At 40.3% G+C, this 25417-nt stretch overlaps 1 protein-coding gene across 1 annotated transcript in view; it reads right to left on the bottom strand.

Moving 5' to 3' along the window:
- Positions 1–25417, bottom strand: part of ELP2 (elongator acetyltransferase complex subunit 2) — a gene marked incomplete at its 5' end in the record, with an annotated part of 60375 nt that overhangs the window by 30401 nt on the left and 4557 nt on the right. The window contains 12 exons of the mRNA XM_081322769.1: positions 4995–5064; positions 6351–6539; positions 8555–8704; positions 9632–9763; positions 10657–10757; positions 11285–11380; positions 12216–12359; positions 12821–12887; positions 15800–15864; positions 17279–17356; positions 21019–21175; positions 23522–23592. Coding sequence (XP_081178895.1) covers positions 4995–5064; positions 6351–6539; positions 8555–8704; positions 9632–9763; positions 10657–10757; positions 11285–11380; positions 12216–12359; positions 12821–12887; positions 15800–15864; positions 17279–17356; positions 21019–21175; positions 23522–23592 — 1320 coding nt within the window. The remainder of the gene's footprint in view (positions 1–4994; positions 5065–6350; positions 6540–8554; positions 8705–9631; positions 9764–10656; positions 10758–11284; positions 11381–12215; positions 12360–12820; positions 12888–15799; positions 15865–17278; positions 17357–21018; positions 21176–23521; positions 23593–25417) is intronic.

Here is a 25417-nt window from a genome sequence, read left to right as displayed (position 1 = left end):
TTAAGCCATAATGTAAAGAGCATCAGTAGGAAAGTCAAACAGTATTACACTGCAAGGTAAAATAATTGGGCCTCATGATGGAAACCATGACAGGAGCTGAGATAAGTTAAACTCTCACAACAGGGTGAAAGAAAGAAGCTGGTATAACAATGCATTCAGATTTCCTTAGGCTCTTAAAAGAGATTATGGTGTAAAAAATGCAATATGAAAAGACAAGATGAATTAGAACCACTCATTCATTAATGATATATTCTTCAAACTGTTGGACTAGGAACAGTGACAGCCATGTTCTAATCTACCCTCAATTAAACATAACAAACCAAAAGAAAAAAGAGGCAAGATAAAACATGTGCGGAAGAGGAATGGCAGTCATCCAGAATTATAATAATCAACTATGCTGTTGTATTTAATCTTCAATAGGTATGTTTAAGCCTAAACTATAAGGCAGTAATTCTCTATCTGTCAGGGTTAGGCAGGACTTTGAATTCAATTCCAAAAAGGTGCTTTGGGGCTGGCACATACAACCTCTTTTCTCCATGACAATGTGGCTCCGGTGATGGACTGCCATTCAATTTTTGGAAAAGAGCTGCTTTAAAGAGCTGCAAGTACTACGTCATGCTCCCACATGTTCCAAAGCATGTTCCTTTGATGCCCCCAATATACTTTTTCCTGGGGGGGGGGAAATGCTACACTTTGAGGAAATTGTTATGGTTAGATTGTCTGGTCTAATTTTTCCTGAGGTAATCTCACTAAAAATACTACTGGTATTTACATACAACAACTTTGCTAATCATGCCTTCTCCTCACTGAAATATGTACAACTCCACCTGTAATAATAAACACCTTGCTGGTCTTGTATAATTTTTTAAGTTTCTGGATTGCTATGAAATGCATTTCTTTCTTTTAAATTCCCCTTTGAAATCACAAATGAAATATAATTTCTACAATCTGGTCAAAAGCCTGGGACAAATTGCTTTACAGTCCTTTTATCTCAGGTAATGTTCAAATATTTATTCATTATTCATTCAGCACTAAAACTTTCTAAGTTTTGATATGTTAATATAAGAATGCAGAGTCAATTTCCTCCACTTTTAATGGCCCCATTGATTCAGAAATGGGTGATCAAAGAGAATCAGTATTTCTATCCCTCTACTGGCATTGCTTAGAAGCTTTTAAGCTCTCTAGGCCTATTTCTGAAGCAATTAAAGCTTGCAGTTTCATAACAGTTATGATTTATGAGTGAATTGCTTCTATTCAAGAATCAAAGTTTTCTGAAAATACATGGGTTATTACTGAACTCAAACAATATACCAACAAGTCCCATGTCTAGCTACCTGCCGTCATTTGCTCAGTCAACACACTATTAATATAGTAACTCCACTGAACAAAATAAGTTGCTCAAAAGAAATTAAAATACGATAACTTGCCAGAACCTGTATGACAAATACTGTAAGGTATTAGTGAATATATTAAAGGAGATCCTCTATAGCTTATTTGAATTTCTTTCTGCTAGATTCGCTGACAGACTGAAGCCTCACTCTCACAAAATCAAATAGGGCTCAGCAGAAGATCCCATGCATACTCATCTGAGAGTAACTTCCACTGAACTCCGTAAGGTTTAGTTCTAAAAAGATATGCTGAGAGTTGCACAACCAGTGGGTTTTCAGACAGAAATAGTTGTATCATTGGGATCTTTGAGATCATTTGCTTACTTAGCCCTGTCCTATCAATTCAAACACAAGGCTTCTCTTACAATGTTAGATCCCTTTCTTTTTAAGGTTTTGGTGCTGGGTGTTCAATAGGAATATGCAAAACATTTTGAATTCCAACCATTTTGTCACTGAAAGATTCTGTTTTGAACGTTTTGGAAGTATTTTGAGTCCAAACCTTAATTATCAAGACAACCTTACTTAACGCTTGAGGTCGCTGTTTTGTGGACAAAATGAGATGTTTGGGGCTTAAAAGAAGGGGTTTCAAATTTGATATGGTTTAAATTCAAAATGTTTTGCAGTGAACTCCCCGCTCCAGATGGTAACCAGCAAAAGCAGATGTTACTTCATTTTTCAATTACTTTCTATTTTTACAAGGAAGGTATTCTATCATTAGAACATAACTATGATAAATATGCAAAACCAATCATATATAAAATCATAATAACAAACTAAATGAAGTTGCACAAGCTTCAAAACCGATTTGGAGAAATGCTTGGCATAAGCCTCTACTATTCATTAAAGCAACCTAACATTTTTCACATGGAGCAAGCTTGAAAAACAGATCCAGCTGCATTAGGAGGTGCAATGAATCAACTCCTTTAAAAAATTCAACTTTTTTTCAGGCTTGGTAGAAGCTTGGAAAAGGTAGATGACTTTAATAAATAGCACAGAGGTCCTATGAGCAACATTTCTTAAATCATTTCCAAACTATACACAGGTGTAAAAGGAAGGAAGGAAAAAGGAAGGAAGGAAGGAAGGAAGGAAGGAAGGAAGGAAGGAAGGAAGGAAGGAAGGAAGGAAGGAAGGAAGGAAGGAAGGAAGGAAGGAAACATTTAAATGTTTCAACAAACCATGGTTTAACATAATGAGAACAAGCACAGGTAATCTTAGCTCATACCTTCCTCCTGATCTTCTCCTTTCTGCGAGAAGCCTCAAGAACAAGAACCAAAATTTTCCTTTGTTTTGACTAATTCCAAATGAGCATTACACTCAGAGCCTAAACTGTGTCACTTTAAACCATGGTTTAATGAAATAAATCAGATTGACTTTGTCCAAGTATCAAGGAGTAAACATTAACAGAAAATAAAAGGATGTATATAACACAGTCTTAAGTCCTAATTCATTCTCTCAAATGCACATTTTTTTCTAGAAAATGGCAAAAAAAGTCCCAAATCATAGTCATGTGACTGTGGAACACTGCAACCAGTCATAAATGCGCCCAAACCGCATTGATGTCACTGCGGAGGGGCAGTGTGATATTTTATAAGGCTGGAAGTGCTTTACGGGCCATAAAGCACCTTTTCTGAGGCTGCCATAACTCCGAACAGTCATTTAATGACCGATTGTAAGTCAAAGTGTTCTGTAACTGCATTGTATATGTTTAAACATTATACTTAAAGCACGATGTGCTTTAACCACTGTCCATTGAACAACTCACAGTGATTGAGTTGAGTTGATAGGAAGAGTATAGAGAAGAGCAACAAAGATGATTAGGGGACTGGAGGCTAAAACATATAAAGAACAGTTGCTGGAATTGGGTATGTCTAGTTTAATGAAGAGAAGGATGAGGGGTGACATGATAGCAGTGTTCCAATATCTCAGGGGCTGCCACAAAGAAGAGGGGTCAATCTATTGCCAAAGCACCTGAAGGCAGGAGAAGAAGCAACAGATGGAAAGTAGTCAAGGAGAGAAGCAACCTAGAGAAACTTCCTTACAGTTAGAACAATTAACCAGTGGAACAACCTGCCTCCAGAAGTTGTGAATGCTCCAACACTGGAAGTTTTTAAGAAGAGACTGGACAGCCATTTGTCTGAAATGGTATAGGGCACGGGTCGGCAACCCGCGGCTCCGACCCGTCTCATGAGGCTCCCAGTCCTCCGCCGCCGTTCTGGAAAAAGTCCCATTGAGAGAATGGGGCGACGGAGGTTTTGGAGAGCTGGTGCCTTTCGGGGCCCGAAAGAAACGCCAATGAAGGCAGCAGCTCTCCAAACGGGGCGGCGGCGGTTTGGAGAGCTGCGTGCGCAGCTCTCCAAACCTTCTCCGCCCCGTTTGCAGGGCTGACAGCTTCATCCATGTTTGAGGAAGCCGGCAGATCTCCAAACAGGCGGTGGCGGTTTGGAGGCCCCGGGGGGAGGGGCAGGACGCTCGGGTGGCTCCGGCAGCGCCTGGGCTGAAGGCAGTGCCGCAACCCAGTGCCTGTCGTCAGGGAGACCCGCTGCCGCTGCCGCAGAGGTGCCTCCCGGCTCGGGGGAGCCGCGCTGCGGGAGACACTCACGAGGCTTCCTTTGGCCAAGGAAGGGCCCGATGCCTCTGAGGTGGGGCCAGGCGGGATCTTCTGAAAGAAAGTTTCCTTCCTCGTCTTCGCGTGGCCCTCTGCGGTCGTCTTGGCCTGCGAGTCCCCCCCTGCCCCGGTAAGCTGGCGGCACCGGGCAGCGACAGGTGCGTGCAGCTCAGGATGCGGCGTTGGCATCGGGGCTGCCAAGGATCGGCGCAGTGCAAGTGATCCAGGGCAGGAGCTGATCCCGAAGCGTCACAAAAGGCGGAAAGAAAAAAGTCCCAGAGAGAGAGAGGGCAGGGCGAGGGGAGAGCAGTTTTTTCTGAGGGAGGAAAAGTCAGGACAGCAGAGCCGTCCAAAGTAGAGGTGGACGGGGGCAGGGCTGGTGGACATTTTGCGTTGGTTCTGCACATGTGCGTGCATGCACGCATGCACGCACACATTTTGCGGCTCCCACTTTTTTGTGTGTGTGACGGAACCGATTCCGAGTGGCTCTTTTGCTGTTTCAGGTTGCTGACCCCTGGTATAGGGTTTCCTGTCTGAGCAGGGGGTTGGACTAGATGACCTCCAAGGTCCCTTCCAACCCTATTATTATTGTTGTTGTTGTTATAGTCCCTATGTACTGATAAGCAATATATCAAACAATCTTATAGTTTAAATTGATATGTAAAGCCATATTTTGTCAATTTAACAACAAAATGGAGGTAGAAATTTCCAGAAATTTTTCCTTGTAAGGTAAAAGGTAAAATTTCCAGGTGACAGAAACTTTTTACCATGCAGATATTTTAGGATGCAATTTTCAAAATCTCTAATTATTGAAGATACTAATTTGCATTATGAAATTTATAATCCCAAACATCTGGAGAGCACTAAGAACTCCCCAAATTAACTAAGGATCACTCATCTGACAGCTAATTTCTCTCATCAACCTGCACAGCACAAATATGATCAAAGAAACACTCATGTTCACAAATACGAAGTTAAGCACACATATAGGCAGATATTACCTTCAAAGACAGCCTTATTAGATAAACCCAAGGCTGGTACAGTAGCCCCTTCTGGAAGATCCACCATTTGCTAAGAAGAAGAAAATATTATTCATGATTGTCGGAATCTTCTCATTTCTAGATATAGCCTTCTTGCAAGTTTGGCCTTCAACATAACTTTCTGTGAGTCACAAATCTAAAATGTAGTACATATATTACTAAGGAATTCCCAGAAAAACCTCAAATTAATTTAAAACCTTTGCTTCGGTTTTAATTTTCTAAGCCATACAGAAATATGTGACTATTATATGTCATGCTAATTGTTCAACGACGTTCAAGCACCGTTATCTATACCCCACATTTAGTAATAAAATCATCGTTTTAAGTCACAAATATCGCCTGTACAAAACATCTTCAGAAGTAACAATTATTCCATAAAGCACAGATTATGAGCATTTTCTAAGAATTTTGATTTGATTGTAACTCAGCAGATGTTCATATTTAAAATTATATTCACTTCTCCACAAAAAATGAGTTTAATACCACACACAAACTCAAACTCAATCCTCAGCAACGCTGGTGTTTGGCAAACCATGGTTCACAGACCAATGCAATCCCCTAGCCTACAAAATAAGACCCAAATCAGGAAACTGACTCTACAGGAAGACTTGAACTAGGGTATACTTCTAGAACACAGAGCAAGACCAGAATATAATTCTAGTCCTCCTTGTGAAGTTAATTTCTTAACCAGATCTATTTCACTGGACTGGCTGTGACATTAATTCTCTCCATGCCATTTTTGGTCCCTTCTGTTAAAATTAAAAGTGGGGAAAGAGAGACAAAGGCTTCTTCTTCGCATCCTTATTTTTAAGCTCTGTCTCCAAGTCCCCCCAAATTACCTAAAACTTCTTTTGTTCTATTTTTGGCTTCTGGAAAGTTTCAGTAGCAGCAGTGAGAACAGGGAGCTTTTTGGAGGCAAGCTTACTGCTGTGTCCATTTGTACCAATGGATAGTAACCCTCCAATCAGACCTGAATTATTCATCGGAGAGACTACCATACGCTTAACAGTGGGGATGGGTGTGGGTTGACTCATACAGGCACCTTGCCCTTCTCCCAAAAAATGCAACCTGGAAAATATTAATCCTATTCTCTCCAACGATACCATAACATTCTCAAATGGCCTACAGAAGGTCAGGAGGCTTCTTTATAGCCCCTGACCACTCAAACCTCAACCCATCCTTGAAGTAAAGAATATATGAGTTCATTCAACATTTCTGTAATATGTTTAAAAATGTGCTCAGATTCAAATGAGAGATGCAAACATACAAAGTAGCAAATGGTAGTTTTCTTTTAAAGCAGCCGAGTACATAACTTACACCACAATATAATTTCTCCAGAGATATTCCACAAATACTGCCGAAGTTCTCGATGAAATTTCTAGGTGCAGTAAACACACGAAGCACTTTCTCATCTGCTCCAGATACGAACTGAAACCGTGCTGTCAGGGCTATGCACTGCATATCGTACCCATGGACTTGGGGTCTTGCTATTTCATGCCATGACACCTAGTAAAAGGACCACTGCGTTTATACTAGCACCAATCTTAGAATCTATAGGACAAGTTAACATTTTAAGCTCTATTCATGTATTGACAATTTTAGAGTTACAGTTTGCTGAAAATAAGCATTCAGTTCATTTCCCACAAAAATGCATTCTCGCCTCTATTCAGATCTCATTGGAAATGACAGGAATCTTCTTTCATTAATAAATAATTGACAAACAATGCTGACTTGTCCAATACCTGACAGAGAGGGACCAAAATCCCATCCTGGTTCAAAATACAACTTTGTTCCCCAGTTTGGCCTCCCCCTGAATTTTACTTTAAAAATCTTTATTCCTCACTGGAAACAGAAGATAATCAACATTACATTGCACGTATAATGATATAATTAAATAATTATAGATCTTATTTTTAAATGATTAATTTTAATATGAAATTCTAAATATTTATACTCGTATGATATTGTCATAACACCATAGTAGCTAACTACTGATCAATAAAAATATAATATGCATAAATTTTAGGAGAGTTTAAGAAATGTTAAGAGGAGCTATTGTTCAGATTACATATTCTGTTGGAAAAAATTATTTGTTTTAAAACTTGGCTGTAAAAATCCTAACAACTTTCAGAATTTAAAATTTCTTTATCTGTTTGCTACCATTCAGTGGTCATCCAGAGTTTTGCAGTTCAGCTATGGTAGCCCTAATCTATCTACAAGAGTTGTGCCCAAAACAAGAACATTGTGGCTAGTAAGTTTAGCATAATAATATCTTGGTTGTTCTGGGTTTTGGCATTCTTATGGGACAAGTAGGGCAAGCTTAGAGTACCCTTCCCATCTTTCTCTGCAGGGTCCATGCACCAGTTTGGACACCCATCTTCCTAGTGTTTCCTTTTGCTGAGCTTCCTTTGTTTCCGATCAATTTTGAATTCAAGCTTAAAATATCTAACCAATCTAACCAGTCCACCTATCCTTTCTCTAATATCAATCTTAGCTATGGTAACTAAGCAGATCTGGAAAAGAAAGGTCCTGCAAAGATCAGAAGGAGCAGATTTGATAATGTTGTATTTGAACCAGCGGACTAGTCATACTACTTTTATGTGATTAAAAAATATATGGTGACAGTAGAATAGCTAGCTGGCCTCCCTGCCCTTCCCCCCCCCCCAATTTTCCCAAGGTCCATCGTTCCCTGTCTTTGCCTTTTTTCCCCCGTTCTGCCTGAACACCTGAGTTTTAGGTCAACATTCAGATCAAACATGCATGTTGTCAAGTCTGAATAGGCAGAGCAGAGCCGAAAATCAACTCCACAGTCAAGAGTAGAAACTACAGTTAGTCCTTGACTTACAACCACAATTGAGCCCAAAAGGTCTGCTGCTAAGCGAGACAGTTGTTAAGTGAATTCTGCCCCCTTTTATGACTTTTCTTGCCACGGTTGTTTAGCGAATCACTGCAATTGTTAAGTTAGTAGCATGTTTGTTAAGCGAATCTGACTTCCTCAATGACTTTGCTTGTTAGGCCATATGTTACATTACCCCAGGACCCTGCAACTTTCATAAACACGAGTCAGTTGCCAAGCATCTGAATTTTGATCACATGAGCGTGGGGCTGCTGCAATGGTCGCTGCGTGTCGAAAACAGTCATAAGTCACTTTTTTCAGTACCATTGTAATTTTGAACAGTCACTAAATGAACTGGTGTAAGTCGAGAACTACCTGGATATTGAGATAGGCTATAAAAACAGAATCCTCTATGTCGGACTACACTATCCTTCCACTCCTTCCTCCAGTGAATCAGGGAGCAGTTTACCTGAGCTGCTTCTGATTATTATCTTACTTCCTGAGGCTTAAAGAACATTTTAGTCCTCTTTGTCTAGGTACAGTTAATTGTTCTTACCTATTTGGTAAAGGTCACGTCCCTTACTCTCTCCGTGCCCAGAATAAATACTCATATTTCTGTCTGGAAATGGACAATCTGAAACTAGGTATTCCACCCACATAATTTCACAAGCTAGGAAAAACATACCTCCGAGTTGCTCTCTCTTTTCCATGGAGCAAATATCCTTGTGGTTTGGTCAGAACTGACAGAAATTATAAAGTCTCCCTCTGGATCCCACTTCACATCTTGGACACAATTAAAATGCCCTGAAATCATCACTTCTGGAGTCCATTCGCTCTGTTAAATCAAAAACATTTATAATGTAATCCTTGAATAAGGTAAAAGTTGTTGGATATAAAGTAATCCTCTTCACTTAAAAAAAAACTATATCGAAAGCTGAAAATCAATGGAAGCTTTACAACTTTAATTCTGGAGCTCAAGGTTGTATTCCTGACACTTCTTCTTCCTATTTTTCCCCCAAAACAACCCTGTAAAGCAAATTGAGCTAAGAAAGTACGACTGATCCAAAGAACTCAACCAACAACCTTCTGTGGTTGAAGGGTAAACTTCACCCTGAATATTCTTACTCCTTAAGCATTACAGCACATTGATTTAATGAAACATAATGGCCAATGAGGGATGGCAGAATATAATGACTATAAAGGACAAAGAACATTAAGTGTCATTTTTTGAACGATAAAAGATTCTGGTTATTTTCTAATGTTTACAACAAAGGAAACAGACACTTTTAAGTTGTCTGCCTTTAGAAGCTCAGCCCAAATCTTCCAATAGCCTTGGGGCTTTCAGCTATAGAATCATAAGCAATAATTTGGAAACAGGGAGTATCCAATGGCGCAGCAATGTTCAAGCGGAACATGATGAATCCAGATCTGAATCCTGTAATAAACACAAAATGTCTCTGTCACAGACCTGGGAAAGCTCGGCTATAAAAGGAGATCATCCTGGGCCAGATAGATAAAAGATGACTGACCATCACATAACCATCTGTTTTTCCTCACAAAGGAAAAACATAATCCTAATTATCCAAACTGACTCAACTGAACTTGTTTGCTATTCATTACAGCTCAGAAAGGGGAAAAAACCCCTCCTCAATTTATAAAAGGTATTTAAAAATATACAACTTGGCTGTATGGAATGAGCCATTTCTTCCTATATAAAGATATTCCATGTATGCTTTGGTGACAGAAATAAATTCTCTCTTACCTTTTCTGCAGAAGTCTGTTTCCAAAGATGAAGGGCTCCATGGAAAGCATGAGCAAGAATCATTGATCCGTCTGGGCTGAATTGACAGTCAAAAAATCCAAGTGTATTTCCTCCCACTTCTCCTATTCGGACCTTTTGAAAAAGTAAGAAATATTATGCATGAATGCATGTGCCTTCCCCCTGCTAATTAAAGATGGTGAGCAAAAGACAAATGATTTAGACTTACACCAAAAGTGAAGTTAAAACAATGTCATTCTAGATGTATTCAAATGTTATGCACAATTGAAAACGTAACACAGACTTTTTTTAAAATAGATTTGTAAGATAGTTTGCAAGTTCGTATAAAATGAATAATTGTTTTGATAGAGATATGTTTCCGGGGAGAGGGAGAAGGTGCGGATCAAATGCTACAATATAAAAATTAATCAACCTCTAAAAATTATTTCACATATATTGTATTGAAATCAGATATTTTTAAATGCTTGGTTTACATGCCAAACTCAAAGGCAGCAGGCAATGTAAAAAGTGTTTATTCAAAGTCTGCCTAATCAACCAAAACTGATTTCCCGCAAAATAATTGTTAAATCTCAACTCAGTTCCACCCCTCCCCTATCCAGTGTAGATTCTGTTCCCATGTTTAATCCATGCCAGATTTTCCCGTGACTATGGTTGGCTAACCCAGTTTCAACAAAAGTTCCAATCTCCAGTTTAAAAGGAACTTCTATTTGTACCTAGGGCAGGGGTCGGCAACCTCGGCTCTTTTATGACTCATGGACTTCAACTCCCAGAATTCCTGAGTCAGCTATTCCCCTTCCAAAACCCAAATGAAAATTTCAGTTATTATTTTAAGGGGGATTCAATTTATTGATGTTCTAAATATCGAAACATGGCTTCTCTTTGCCTGTCCACTGGACAAAAAAAAATTAAAATATTTCCTGCCTAAAATCTTTTTGAGAATTGGGATTTAGCTCTATATTTCTTTTACTTTGATGAGACAAACAGGGGAAATGAAAAACCACATCTACCTGTTCCAACCACATTCCAGATTCATCATCCGGAGACCATAGGATCACTGTTTTGTCCATTGAAGCAGACAGTAACCTCATAGGCTGTTCCATCCTGCCATCTACAGTATCAGGAAAAAATATCCCCATGTTTTCATTCAGTTTTGTCAAGTACAGTGTCGTTTTTTTTAATCCCATCTGAAGGAAAGTTTAAAGAGGAACTTTACGAGAACGGCACACAAAACAACTAAACATGGCTGAAGTCAGAAGAAAAGTCACAATTTACAATGTCCTCAAAGGTTGAATCCTGGATACGATGACTCTTCAGTGCCTATTTTACAGGTTTATGTTTACGGATTTAATCAAACTGCACAATATTTAGCTTCGGTCCTTAAGAGAAGAAAAAAGTCTTGCCTAAAGGATCAAAAATTACTGTCTCTTTCTTGTAATTGTATGCTAACAGATGCAAACCAAGTGATTTATACTTCCCAATCTCTGGTGCACAACACATTTTTTTTCACGCGACGTATCACACATTTCAAATTTTCCATGCTTTGAGAAAGGAGGGGTAACTGAGCATGGAGCTCTCCATTCCACATTCCTTGTCATCTCTGTCAGTAATCCAAATTGGAAACTACATACTTCTTACCTTTGAAATATGGTGGCTGCCAATGAACACCATATACCCAGTTTTCGTGGCCAGCTAGCACTGAGTCCAAGCTAACTGCAAAGGATATATCTACACCTATCACAAAACAAAAAAAGTGAAAAACCGAATGAAAAAAAAAATCCAGCCTGTTTTTAAAACAGCCAAGCTTACCTTCTTTACTATTTGAAACTAGATGTACCAGGGTAATAGCTTTCTGTCAGAGAGTTCCCACATTGCACGTTCAAAGAGAATTCTGTTACGTGTGTTGAAATCAATCAAAATGGAAAGCAAATGTCAAAGAGTAAATTAATTGTCAAGACTTATCTAGCCATTGTATAAATGATTCGGCCTTACAAATAACTGTATGACAAAATTCATGACCCTGTGTCTATAAATTCATCTGTGGGGAAAAAAGATACGATGAGGACAGAAGACTTCTGTACATCCAAGGTGCTGGATGCAAATATATGTTTTCCAAATACTGTAGATAAAATGTAACATACCAGTGATGTAGGAAAAAAAATTCACTATATTCAGTTGGATGCAATAATTTCTATTCAATTTATAGAATAGAGAGGGCTGTAAAGCACTGTGAAGCGGTATGTAACTCTAAGTGCTATTGCTATATTAATGTAAAGAATGTAAATGCATATTAATATAAAGAATACATCAGACAAAATTAAATTCACGTCTAAAAACATATACATACACACACACACACTCACACAATGTGTGTGTGTGTGTGTGTGTGTGTGTATGTCATGGGGGCATCAATCAAGTTAATTGAAAGAAAACACAGTGAAGCCCTTGTTTCAGCTAATTAATAGCACATTCTTTAACAATGCATTAGATAAGAATGACATCTTATCTTTTATTTAACCATGCTGAAAACATTTTTATAGAAAAATCCAATATAAAAGAACAGATTTACCATCGTTATTTTTTATGGTGAAAACATTCTCTTTCAATCTAATAGTGTCCTCATCTTGGATTTCTCCAAACAATGAAGTTGCATGCATCTTCCAGATTCTTATCAGACAATCCTGAGCACAGCTTGCCAAGTACAGATCTCCAGCTTAAAAAAAGTTAAACCAGTCATCAAAGAAAGAGTTTAAGATGGAAATTCAGTGCCCCAAAGAAATCAATACATACAATGCTTAGTTTATAAACTAAACTGGAACTTTCCTTTTTGCAATGGTTCATGTCTCTAAATTAAATTATGTTATTATTTTAACTGCAATACTAGGAAGTGTCTATTACCCTTCAAGTCTCATGAGCTTCTGGGGGGAGGGAGGGGAGAGAGGGAGATCATACCTTTAAATGGAGAAAAAGCATAACTATTTATTGTACAAACTATAGTTTATAATAATTGTGTTCTGAAGTTACATGCAAGAGCAGAAGAAATATGGCAACGTGCACAGAATTCAATTTCTCATCAGCATTATTTTAAAATATGTTAAGTGCCAGGCTTTTATGGCTGCAAAGCATGAGAAATGCCCGCCCGAAATCTCATAAGCCAGACTGAATGAGATTTACCACAAAATGCCCATTCAACTCCTCTTATCCAGTCTTCATGTCCATATAGTAGTAAAGATTTCTGAAACTGAAACAAACAAGCAACTCTCAATAGGCAACATAAACACATATTGCAATTTTCCACTGTGCAGTTTGGCGGTTCCTTAACATCCAATTTTGGTGCTTTTTGCAATCTTTCCTGGTTTATGACCATATACTTCTCTATCATAGTAAAGTCCTTACTGGATCACTGAAGATTTTTCAATCTCAGGGTCTCTCAAATGTATTGCAAGTCCAACTCCAAGGCTTTCATTCCTCATAAGAATTGGAACTCAAAGTATTCCTATCTATGCTCTATATAGCTTCATACAAGGTGTCAAGCTGAGAACCACTAGAATGTGTGTAGCACAACCTTGTTTTGCAACGGTTTGAATTCTGACTAGCACTCACTTCTATCCTGTATTGCTATAGCTGCCTGTGATTCCTGGGCAGTTGCCCATACGCATCCAAGCTCAATTCAAAATGAAAATACTACAGGTGAAACTCAAAAAATTAGAATATCGTGCAAAAGTTCATTTATTTCAGTAATGCAACTTAAAAGGGGAAACTAATATATGAGATAGACTCATTACATGCAAAGCAAGATAGTTCAAGCCGTGATTTACCATAATTGTGATGATTATGGCTTACAGCTCATGAAAACCCCAAATCCACAATCTCAGAAAATTAGAATATTACATGCAATCAATAAAACAAGGGGTGTACATAGAACAATATTGGACCTCTGAAAAGTATAAGCATGCATATGTACTCAGTACTTGGTTTGGGCCCCTTTTGCCGTAATTACTGCCTCAATGCGGTGTGGCATGGAAGCTATCAGCCTGTGGCACTGCTGAGGTGTTATGGAAGACCAGGATGCTTCAATAGCGGCCTTCAGCTCTTCTGCATTGTTCGGTCTCATGTCTCTCATCTTTCTCTTGGCAATGTCCCATAGATTTTCTATGGGGTTCAGGTCAGGCGAGTTTGCAGGCCAATCAAGCACAGTAATCCCACGGTCATTGAACCAGGTTTTGGTGCTTTTGGCAGTGCGGGCAGGTGCCAAGTCCTGCTGGAAAATGAAGTCAGCATCCCCATAAAGCTCATCTGTGGAAGGAAGCATGAAGTGCTCCAAAATCTCCTGGTAGACGGCTGCGTTGACCCTGGACTTAATGAAGCACAGTGGACCAACACCAGCAGATGACATGGCTCCCCAAATCAACACAGACTGTGGAAACTTCACACTGGACTTCAAGCATCTTGCAGTGTGTGCCTCTCCATTCTTCCTCCAGACTCTGGGTCCTTGGTTTCCAAATGAGATGCAAAAGTTGCTCTCATCAGAAAAGAGGACTTTGGACCACTGAGCAACAGACCAGGTCTGTTTTTCTTTAGCCCAGGTAAGACACTTCTGATGTTGTTTGTTGTTCAGGAGCGGCTTGACAACAGGAATACGACACTTGAAGCCCATGTCCAGGATCCGTCTGTGTGTGGTGGCTCTTGATGCACTGACTCCAGCCTCAGTCCACTCCTTGTGAAAGTCCCCAACACTTTTGAATGGCCTTTTTCTGACAATCCTCTCCAGGCTGCGGTCATCCCTGCTGCTTGTGCACCTTTTTCTTCCACACTTTTCCCTTCCACATAACTTTCTATTAATGTGCTTTGATACAGCACTTTGGGAACATCTAACTTCTTTTGCAATTACCTTTTGAGGCTTTCCCTCCTTATGGAAGGTGTCAGTGATGGTTTTCTGCACAACTGTCAGGTCAGCAGTCTTCCCCATGATTGTGATTCCTACTGAACCAGACTGAGAGACCATTTAAAGGCTCAGGAACCCTTTGCAGGTGTTATGGCTTAATTAGCTGATTAGAGTGGGACACTTTGAGCCTAGAATATTCACAATATTCTAATTTTCTGAGATTGTGGATTTGGGGTTTTCATGAGCTGTAAGCCATAATCATCACAATTATGTCAAATCACGGCTTGAACTATCTTGCTTTGCATGTAATGAGTCTATCTCATATATTAGTTTCCCCTTTTAAGTTGCATTACTGAAATAAATGAACTTTTGCACGATATTCTAATTTTTCGAGTTTCACCTGTACAAGAACAGAAATGTAGCATTTTAAAATACAGAAATCGGGTGAAGGAAGGAGCATATTGGCACACTTGACTTCTGCTGGGTGGGGGCAAATTCAGATGCCCGAAACTCCCAAAGAATTTCTTGAGGTCACAGAAGAATTTTGCAAGGACCTTGCAGGCACTTTCATTCTGTGCTTTGCCTGCAAAGTGGAGATGACTGGCAGCTTTCCCCACCTCCTCAGAGGTTTAGTACCTTCCACTCAATGTTTTCATGTGGGGGTGCCAAGAGCTCAGCTCCCTTTTGCATGCAATTTAATATTGCTAAGGTCGCTCATTATTTGACATAAAGTAGTATATCATCAATGTACTGATGATACCCTGCTGTACACACAGCCACTCTACCAGGCATGCTATCATATTCTTGAACCAGTGCATGGAGACTATGAAATATTTTAAGCATCAAAATTGCCTAAATGCCTCAGGCTAATCTTTGACTGAATTAGAGGACTAGAAATAAAGTGGGTTTCATTACATCTAACAAGGCCTTTAGACCCATTTTCTTCATTTCTCCAGCTTCTCCTCTGGAGAACAACAAACCTTAACTATTCAGCATTGAAATCCTAATAGATTAACCTGACATCAATAAATGAGCCTGCTTTGAAACAACTTTCTTTGAACATGGCTAATTGGTTATCAAAATGACACCTTCAATCAGCTGAAGACAGTTACTCTTCAGAAATATTGTCTCTAAACTAGGGATTTCAAACTTCCCTGAACTTGAGATTGGGGAATTAAACAGGGTATAAATCTTGAAAACTTAAAAAGTTAAGGAATGAAACACCACGAGAGAAATTCTATAGACTATGAAGCAGAAACAATAGCTACCTCTCCAGCCTGTTGCACATATAAGTGAATTCTGCAGTCATCACCACCACAAGCCAGTACCAGTACTGAAATAAAAGATCATTGTTGTTTCAACTAAATGTAATGAAGCAAAATAAAACAGAAACAAGATAAAAGCATTTATGGAAGAGGAGATGACAGCCACACTTTCCTAGGAGTAAATCCTATTTCATACTCTGTGGGATTTACTTCTGAGGAGATAAGCATAAGCTTATATATAGTTCAAGACAATGACTGTACACCCACTAGGAACTTTCAGCGTCCCATATCTGAACCACGATGGCACCTTTGAAGTTTGGTGGGATATACTTCCAGGTATATGGGTCTGTGTGGTGGTATGGATTTAGTTCCAAAGAATTGCCTAGAGCAGACATGTCAAACTCATGACGTCACATGACATCGCACAACGTATCAGAACGGTTTTACCATTGCCGGCAATGGGATGGGCGTGACTTCTGGCTGATGCGCCTGACCCACGGGCCGGCAGTTTGACACCCCTGGCTTAGAACATACCGGAACTTGAAACTTGTACCTGGCTGTAGTTCTTTAAAGCACCCTTTTCTTTTCCAAGCATTGGAAAAGGCAGCATTTTGGATTCAATTCCCAAAAGGAGCATTGGCATTTGCAGGTAGGATCACTTTCTTTAAAGCACCTTCCTCTTTCCCCTGAACTGTGTGGCTGCTGTAGAGGACTGCTGTACAATGCTTGGAAAAGAAAAGGGTGCTTTAAAGAACTACAGCCAGGTACAAGTTTGAAATTCCGGTATGTTCTAAGCAATTCTTTGGAACTAAACCCATAGCACCACACAGACCCATATACCTGGAAGTATATTCCACCAAACTCAATGGGAACTTCAAAGGTACCATTGTAGCTCAAATATGGGACGCTGAAAGTTCCACGTCCTACTCCACCATTAAGCAAAAAAGCTCACTGCGAGACTCTGGGTCCACCATTCTCTTTCATTCTCTTTCCTATTACACAGCACTAACAGAAAGAATAACTATGCAATAATAATAGGAAGACAGAACACCAGGCAGGCTGCTTTGAGCTCTTGACGGGGAAGATGTAAATCTAATAAACAAGTAAAAATTACATTGTTATTAAACAGACCCAAAGAACTCAGTCTTAAAAAATAAAGAGTCAAATCACACAAATAAACTTTAACAAACTAAAAATCTAATTCTTAGGGAATTTCCCCCAGCAACAACAATAGATCAAAGTATCTTGCTCTAAAGATATTTAACTATCTCATTTTAGTGTGACTTTAACAGTCTTTGAAAAAAGGAGGTGACAGGCTACCTATCCAGTTAATTAGAATATGTGATGATCTGTGATTTCTAACTTAGTAATTTCTAGGATCGGATAGTAGAAAACTAGCTCTTAATAAAACAACATGTATATGCACTGGCACTACTAGGCATTTCTCGAAATGATTGAAAAAAATTACACAGCCGCTCTTACTGTCATTGCCTGGCAAGAAGGACAACGAAACATCCATAACAAATCCATTTCCAAACTTCAATGTCTGAAGGCACTTAACTAAGGAGAGGGGGGGGAAATAAAGTTGCATTATTCAGTGAACACTTAAGATACTTAATAAAAATATGGAAATTAGATACTAATTATTATATTTTAAATAAAAAATCTGTTTAATCCTGTGTAAAGTAACACCCTGCCTCCAGCTCCTTAAAACAGTTAAGATTTTCCCCATGATTGCACAGCTGCCATATGAGCCCTCAAAAAATGCATTTGGTTTCAGAAATTGCAGGCAGATCCTACACGAGTATCTTCCTGTGCTTTGAAGCACCTTTTTGCCTTTGAATCCAAAGTATTGCTCAGCTTTGCTAACTGTAGTCATAAAGAAATTTAAAATTTACGCAAGATTAATGTAAGCGGTGATATCACCCAGAGAAAATCAACAACAGAGAAGTTGGTTTTACTCAAGAACAGATGATAAAAAGAAGTCAGAAGGCAACATAGGATTTTATGACAGCAACAGTCATAATCCTTATTATAAATATCATAATACAAATATATTTATTTCATTATTTATGCACAGTAGCTGATGTTTAAGAGATTTAATACTCTTGAACAACAATTGGACTGATGCTACCTTATTTTCTACACCTCCAACTCTTATAATGACAAAGATTAAAAGTGTACCACTTTTTTATTCATTATAACAAACAGCTTTCCAGACAAGAAGATCTGAAACTGGTTCATATGAATGTGTATGAGCTTTACTTGTTTATTCTTCGTATAATAATTAAGCTGTACTTCCATGGCATAACAAAAAAGAATAAAACAAACATGGAATGTATGTCAGCAAATCGCTCCCTCCTTAATCAGGAGGTGAGGGAGGATCCCTTACGGGGACGAGCCGAGGAGTTTAGTCATCATCTGGCGGACAAAATCGCTCAGATCCGGACCGGTCTGGACTTCGACTGGGCAGAGTCTGACGTGGAGAAATCGGACGGTCTTGAGCATGTTATCTGGACTGAGTTCGATCCTGTTTCCCCTGATGATGTGGACAGGATCATGGGGAGGCTGAGCACCACCACCTGTTTGTTGGATCCGTGCCCCTCCTGGCTAGTTTATGTGGCCCGGGAGGAGACACGAGGCTGGTTCCAGGCAGTAATAACTGCTTCTTTGAAAGAGGGTGTCTTCCCTGCCGCCTTGAAGGAGGCGGTGGTGAGACCCCTCCTCAAAAAGCCTGCCCTGGACCCGGCTGTTTTAAATAACTATCGTCCAGTCTCCAACCTTCGCTTTTTGCCGAAGGTTGTTGAGAGTGTGGTGGCGCATCAGCTTCCTCTGTTCCTGGAGGAAACTGATTATCTTGACCCGTACCAATCGGGTTTCAGGCCCGGATACAGCACGGAGACGGCATTGGTCGCGCTGGTGAATGATCTCTGGCGGGCTCGGGACAGGGGTTGTTCCTCTATCCTGGTCCTATTAGATCTCTCAGCGGGTTTTGATACCATCGACCATGGTATCCTACTGCGGCGTCTCAGGGGGTTGGGAGTGGGAGGCACCGTTTTACGGTGGTTCTCCACCTATCTCCTGGGTCGTTCGCAGTCGGTGTTGACGGGAGGGCAGAGATCCGCCCCGAGGCCTCTCATTTGTGGAGTTCCTCAGGGGTCGGTTCTCTCGCCCCTCCTGTTCAACATCTATATGAAGCCACTGGGTGAGATCATTCGTGGTTTCAGGGTGGGGTATCATCAGTACGCTGATGATACCCAACTTTTTCTTTCCACCCCGAACCAACCCAGCGATGCCCTCGCCGTGATGTCCCGTTGCCTGGAGGCGGTCCAGGTCTGGATGGGGAGAAACAGGCTTCGTCACAATCCCGCCAAGACTGAGTGGCTGTGCATACCGGCATCTCGGGTTAACCAGACTATTCCATCTCTAACGATGGGGGGTGAGATGTTACCCCCCCGTTGATAGGGTTCGCAACTTGGGCGTCCTCCTGGATTCACGACTCAATTTTGAAGACCATATAGGAACCGTGACCAGGGGGGCTTTTGCCCAGGTTTGCCTGGTGCGCCAGTTGCGACCCTATCTGGACCGAGATACCTACGCACAGTCACTCATGCACTCGTGACCTCCCGTTTAGACTACTGCAACGCTCTCTACATGGGGCTGCCCTTGAGGACCACTCGGAGGCTTCAGCTGGTGCAGAATGCAGCCGCGCGAGTTGTGATGGGGGTCTCCTGATACTCCCATGTAACACCTCTACTCCACGAGCTGCATTGGCTCCCGGTTGCCCTCCGGGTGAGATTCAAGGTGCTGGTGATGACCTATAAAGCCCTAAATGGCTTGGGTCCGGGATATCTGAGGGAACACCTGCTGCCGGCATCAAGCTCCCTTCGTCCAGTGCACTCCCACAGGGAGGGTCTTCTCAGGGTGCCACCGGTAAGAGATTGCCGGCGGACGACACCCAGGGATAGGGCCTTCTCAGTGGGTGCGCCTGCCCTTTGGAACCAGCTGCCAGTGGATCTTAGGACTGCCCCCGACCTCCGTTCATTCTGCCAGGACCTGAAGACCTGGCTCTTCGAGCTCTCTGGCCCAGGCTGAAAATTTTAATTTTAGTTTTAATTTTAATTTTAACTGGGGTTTTACTTATGCAGGGACAAATATAATTTTTTTAATTTGTTTTTAACTTTTGTATTTTTGCTTTTAATCACCCTGTAAACCGCCCTGAGTCCTTCGGGAAAGGGCGGTATATAAATGTAATAAAATAAAATAAATAAATAAATAAATCTGAAATACGGTCAAAATATGAAGTATCATGAACAAAGCACTAGCATCTGTTCTAATCCAGCTGCTACAACCAGTAAAACGAAGATTATTGCAAAAAATAGGGATGATCTCTGCCACAAGTGGCCTACCTTTTTGCAAGAAGCACAATTTAAAAATGCTAACCTCATATATATATTCATGCATCTCTAACTGGTTGGAGACGGCGCTCGTCAGCCAAGCAATGCAGGGAGACTCATTGGGGGAAGGGGAGGGGGAGGATTTCACCTTTTCTCTCCAAAATCATAATGAATTGCCAGCTGCTATCTTGCTTCAAGTCCACACAAAGTCAAATAAATTGATAGGAGGTCTTTGGGCTACAGCAGAGTTCTCCAACCTTTTCGGCTTGGGGAAACTGCAGGAGGGGAGAGGGGATGGTTCCGCGCGAGCAACAGGCAAGGATGCACCGTCTCAGCTAAATTTGCATGAGCAGCGGGTGTGCATACCTGCCCCTTGCGCAAAGGGAGCGTGCGCACATGCTCGTCTGCTGTTCATGCAAGTGGGGATGCGCACAGGCTCGCCCACCACTTCCGTGGCCCAGTTCCGAATGGCTCAAGGCCAGGAGGTGGGCCATAAGCCCAGGGGTTGTGGACCCCTGGGCTAGAGCCTTCTCTTAACTCAGGGGTGGGGAACCTTGGCTCTTTTATGACTTGTGGACTTCAACTCCCAGAATTCCTGAGCCAGGAATTCTGGGAGTTGAAGCCCACAAGTCATAAAAGAGCCAAGGTTCCCCACCCCTGTCTTAGCCTAATAAGGTAAGTGCAGTGAGTCACATTGGGCAGGATAAGGTGGAATATATTTCCCTCATACACAAAAAGTGAAGCCATCTGGAATATGGGGCCCTTTACCTAAGATATTCTTTGATACATGGTACCTCCACAGAGCAAAGGAAAAGGAACTTTTACCTTCTGTTCCTTGTCTGGACCAAATTTTGACAGTAGAATCTGAAGCTGCAGAAGCTATGAGTAAGCTTGATCCTACTGCGTTTTCATTTCTCATGTAAATGGCATCTAATGCACAAATTGCTTCGGTGTGACCTTCGAGGTGGACATCATTCACAAGCTTAAACAGAGAATTATAAAATTACAAAGATGAACAACCTTGCAATTCAAGCTACACTGTCGTGCGATTGCACAATTTTCAACTTTGTACAGCCGTGGAAATAACTGGAATGTAATACAAGTGTAACAATGAAATTTGAGCAGGGAGAATAAGTAACTCTGCATGTATGTGCTCAGTTTTTGCACTTAATTAGAAGTCATGTACCCTACGCTATGGTCTTCCCAGTTGCAATGTATGGCAGTGAAAGTTGGACCATAAGAAAGGCCGAGCGCCAAAGAATTGAAGCCTTTGAGCTATGGTGCTGGAGAAGACTCCTGCGAGTCCCTTGGACTGAAAGGCGATCAAACCGGTCAGTCCTAGAGGAGATCAACCCTGACTGCTCTTTAGAAGGCCAGATCCTGAAGTTGAAACTCAAATACTTTGGCCACCTAATGAGAAGGAAGGATTCACTGGAGAAGAGCCTAATGCTGGGAAAGACTGAGGGCAAGAGAAGAAGGGGACGACAGAGAATGAGGTGGCTGGATGGAGTCACTGAAGCAGTAGGTGTGAGCTTAAATGGACTCCAGAAGATGGTAGAGGACAGGAAGGCTTGGAGGAACATTGTCCATAGGGTCACGATGGGTCGGACACGACTTCGCAGCTAACAACACCCTACACAGCTTTGATCTGCAATTTAAGTTGGACTTTATATTAGACTTTGCTAGGGTAAAAACTTACATTTTGCTTTGCTCAAAAAACAAAAGGATATTTGTTTCAATACCTTTCTGTAGCTATTCTAAAAGTTTCGATAGCATATCAAATTAAAGGCAAGGAGAAAAGTAGCGCTGATTTCCTAATTACAATAATCTCAGACCAAATGTTGGCTAAGTCATTTAACTTATCTTCAAAGAGTTTCCAAGGTGCCACCACTTAGATAAAATGTGCCTTTTTTAAATAAAAACTTATTTTAAAAAAACCTAAATACTTCTCATTAGTTAATGATGCACAGGATTGTGGGTTTTTTTAGTTGAGTGGTGCATGTAAAAAAAAATGCATAATATTTTTTCCAAACACATGTTAACCAATCACATAATTATTATGCTATCTAACAGTCATTAGAGTTGGGGGAAATCATAAACATGGAAGACAGCAGAAAATATTAAAAATGATTATGGGATATTTTTCATGTACATAAGAGTCATATCCTAACACCTAATCTTCATTCTCTAAAATAATTTCTAAAAACAAGGTATGGAGGAAGTTTTTAAAATAATACTGTACCCAATTTGGATGCTTATGATTTCTATATACAGTGGACAACTCCTAATTCAAGGATGAGAATCTTTCTTCCTTCAGGGACCACTGATATTCATTTTCAAAAAAAAAAGGCAAAAGTTTGGACTTTCTCTCCTTGATTTAGAGCAGGGGTCTTCAAACTTGGCCCTTTTATGACTTGTGGACTTCAACTCCCAGAATTCCTCAGCTGGCTGAGGAATTCTGGGAGTTGAAGTCCACAAGTCATAAAAGGGCCAAGTTTGAAGACCCCTGATTTAGAGACTGGTGGCTTTGTTTCTGTCCTTTATTGGGCCTCAAAGTACAGGTACTCCTTGACTTACAACAGTCCATTTAGTGACCATTCAAAGTTACAATGCCACTGGAAAAAGTGACTTACAACCATTTCCACAGTTACAACCTTTCAAGCATCCCCATGCTCATGTGATCAAACTTCAGATGCTTGGCAACTGGTTCATATTTATGACTGTTGTTTTGTCCCACTTTTTGCAACCTTCTGACAAGCAAAATCAATGGGGAAGCCAGATTCACTTAACAACCAGGTTATTAACTTATCAACTGCAGTGATTCATTTAACAACTGAGACATTAGACCAGTCATCATTTAGAAACTGTTCACAGTTACAACGGTGATGACAAAATTAACTTTTGAACCATTCCTCACATTTATGACATCTGCAGGTCTGTAAAGCAAAGGAATGCTTTAAGTAAGGTCCTAAGCACAGCTGCGGTTTCACTTTGTGACCTTTCTGCTTAACAACCAAGTTGCCAGTCCCAATTGTGGAATTAAATGAGGGCTACTTGTATAACTGTATTTCATTTCATTGTGTTTCTCACGATTAAATAAAATTTGAACTTGGATGATAGCAATAGATCTTTTTACTTTGTGCACACCGTTTAATATAACACAATTGGAGCTCTATATCTTTCATAATACCACAACGGAGATAAAATCAGTTTAAGAAATTTAAGAAATTCTGGTTTGGTTTTGTCTCTTGCTCAACTGATTTTTCAAAAGTCATGTATACAAGGTATACAAGACATGGTCTTCACTTACCATGATATTTCTACATACCTTCTCATTTTGAATCTCCCAAAGAATAAGAACTCTGTCTGACCCGCCAGATATTAATTCCGTTTCATAAGCTATTATACAGAAGGATATAAAAAGATTTAATAATGCTGGTCAAAATTATTTTTCATGTACTACTCTGTATCTAAGCTGCTCTTTTTAAGAATAAAATGTATTTGTAAATAATGGTAGAACACAAGTTAGTTGTTTTTGCTTTATTTTTTCTTATCACTTCCAAAGGAAAAAAATAGGACTCTCACACTCTAAGGATAATAAATCAACATTTCCCAGCTTTATTCTCTGCAGAAAATTAATTCTCAAAACAGCTAGCCACTATATTTTATAGTCATGATACCTGGTAATTTTAAAATGAATCCAAGACATCTGGAGTCTAACAGATTGAGAGAGGCTATAATAAATCCTGAACAGAATCTCACATATTTACTAGAATAAAATTTATTCATTCTGCTTTTCACTAAACTGATGAACTCATTCCTTTATATAGAAAAATATATACTATTTCATAGTGCCTTGCTTAAAGTGCAGTGATTACTCACTGCAGACTTCCATTTCATGAACTATAGCAACACAAAAGTTGCTGTTTTCTCACAGCAACAACCCACCAAATGAATTGGAAGAAGAGATGCCAAAGACCACATCAGAGCTTCTAGAGCAGCTGGCCCCAACCTTCTCCAATTCTGTGGATGGGCCAGTGATTGGTGGCGGGGGGTGGGGCGGGGGTTGTTCTGTACAAGTGGCAGTCATGTGTGTGCACGCATGTGAGCAACACCATTTGCCCAAGTGGCGGGCTTCCCATTTGCGCAAATGGAATTTCGTGTACTCGCCTGTTCATCACTTGCATAGTCCGGGGGCTGTGGACCCTTGTTCTAGAGCAGGGGTAGGCAACCTTGGCTCTATGACTCGTGGACTTCAACTCCCAGAATTCCTGAGCCAAGGAATTCTGGGAGTTGAAGTCCACGAGTCATAAAAAAGCCAAGGTTGCCTACCCCTGTTCTAGAGCATCAATATTGCCATCTGTTGGTGATTTGTAAAATTAGAGGCATTACTTTTCATTTAAGGGGTGTGTGTGTGTGTGTGTGTGTGTGGCGCGCGCACACGCGCGTACATGTTTGGTATAGATTATAGTCTTCTCAGCAGATATTTTGTTTATTATGTAATAGATTTATATACATTAAATCAAATCAACTTACATCTTTTCCTCATTTTCCATTCATAAGAATGCTATTAATAGGAACAGATTCTTAGTCCTATTGGTTAAAAGCCTCTTAACTCCTAGCATCCTGGCACCCCAAGAATCACAAAATAGGTCTTTAGTGTTAAGCTGTTAAATGTAGCATTTTAACCCATTGCAGAATAGGTCATGTGAATTGAGAATTGCTATCTCCTCTGCAGGATTCCCTACACTTTTTTACCTGACAGAACATTGAGAGCATACTTGGGGAATTCTTGCAAAATTTAGGGTAGTCTACATTCATACAATGGCTGCTGTGGACAATTTAACAAGTTACAAAGCACAGTTTTACTGGAACATTACTTCCATATAATCTATATTCCTTATTTTTTTTAAACATATGTGTTGATTTATCATCCTAACTTTATTTTTATAAATAACTCAAGGCAACGAACATGCTTAATACTCCTTCCTTCTCCTATTTTCTCCATAATAACAACCCTGTAAGATGAGTTGGCCTAGTCACCCAGGTGGCTTTCATGCCTAAAATGGGACTAGAACTCATGATCTCGGGGGTTTTTGTCTAGCAAACCTTCTTGCCTTACGCACTAAATCAAACTGGTTAACTAGAGATTACTTTCTATTTTCTGATTATTTTTCCATATTTCCAGGAAGGTCTACACATTTCCAGTTGAAGTATTTGGGCT

This window comes from Vipera berus (assembly GCF_964194415.1).
Source record: "Vipera berus genome assembly, chromosome: 3".
NCBI lineage: Eukaryota > Metazoa > Chordata > Lepidosauria > Squamata > Viperidae > Vipera > Vipera berus.
This window is presented reverse-complemented; position numbering and strand designations above follow the sequence as displayed.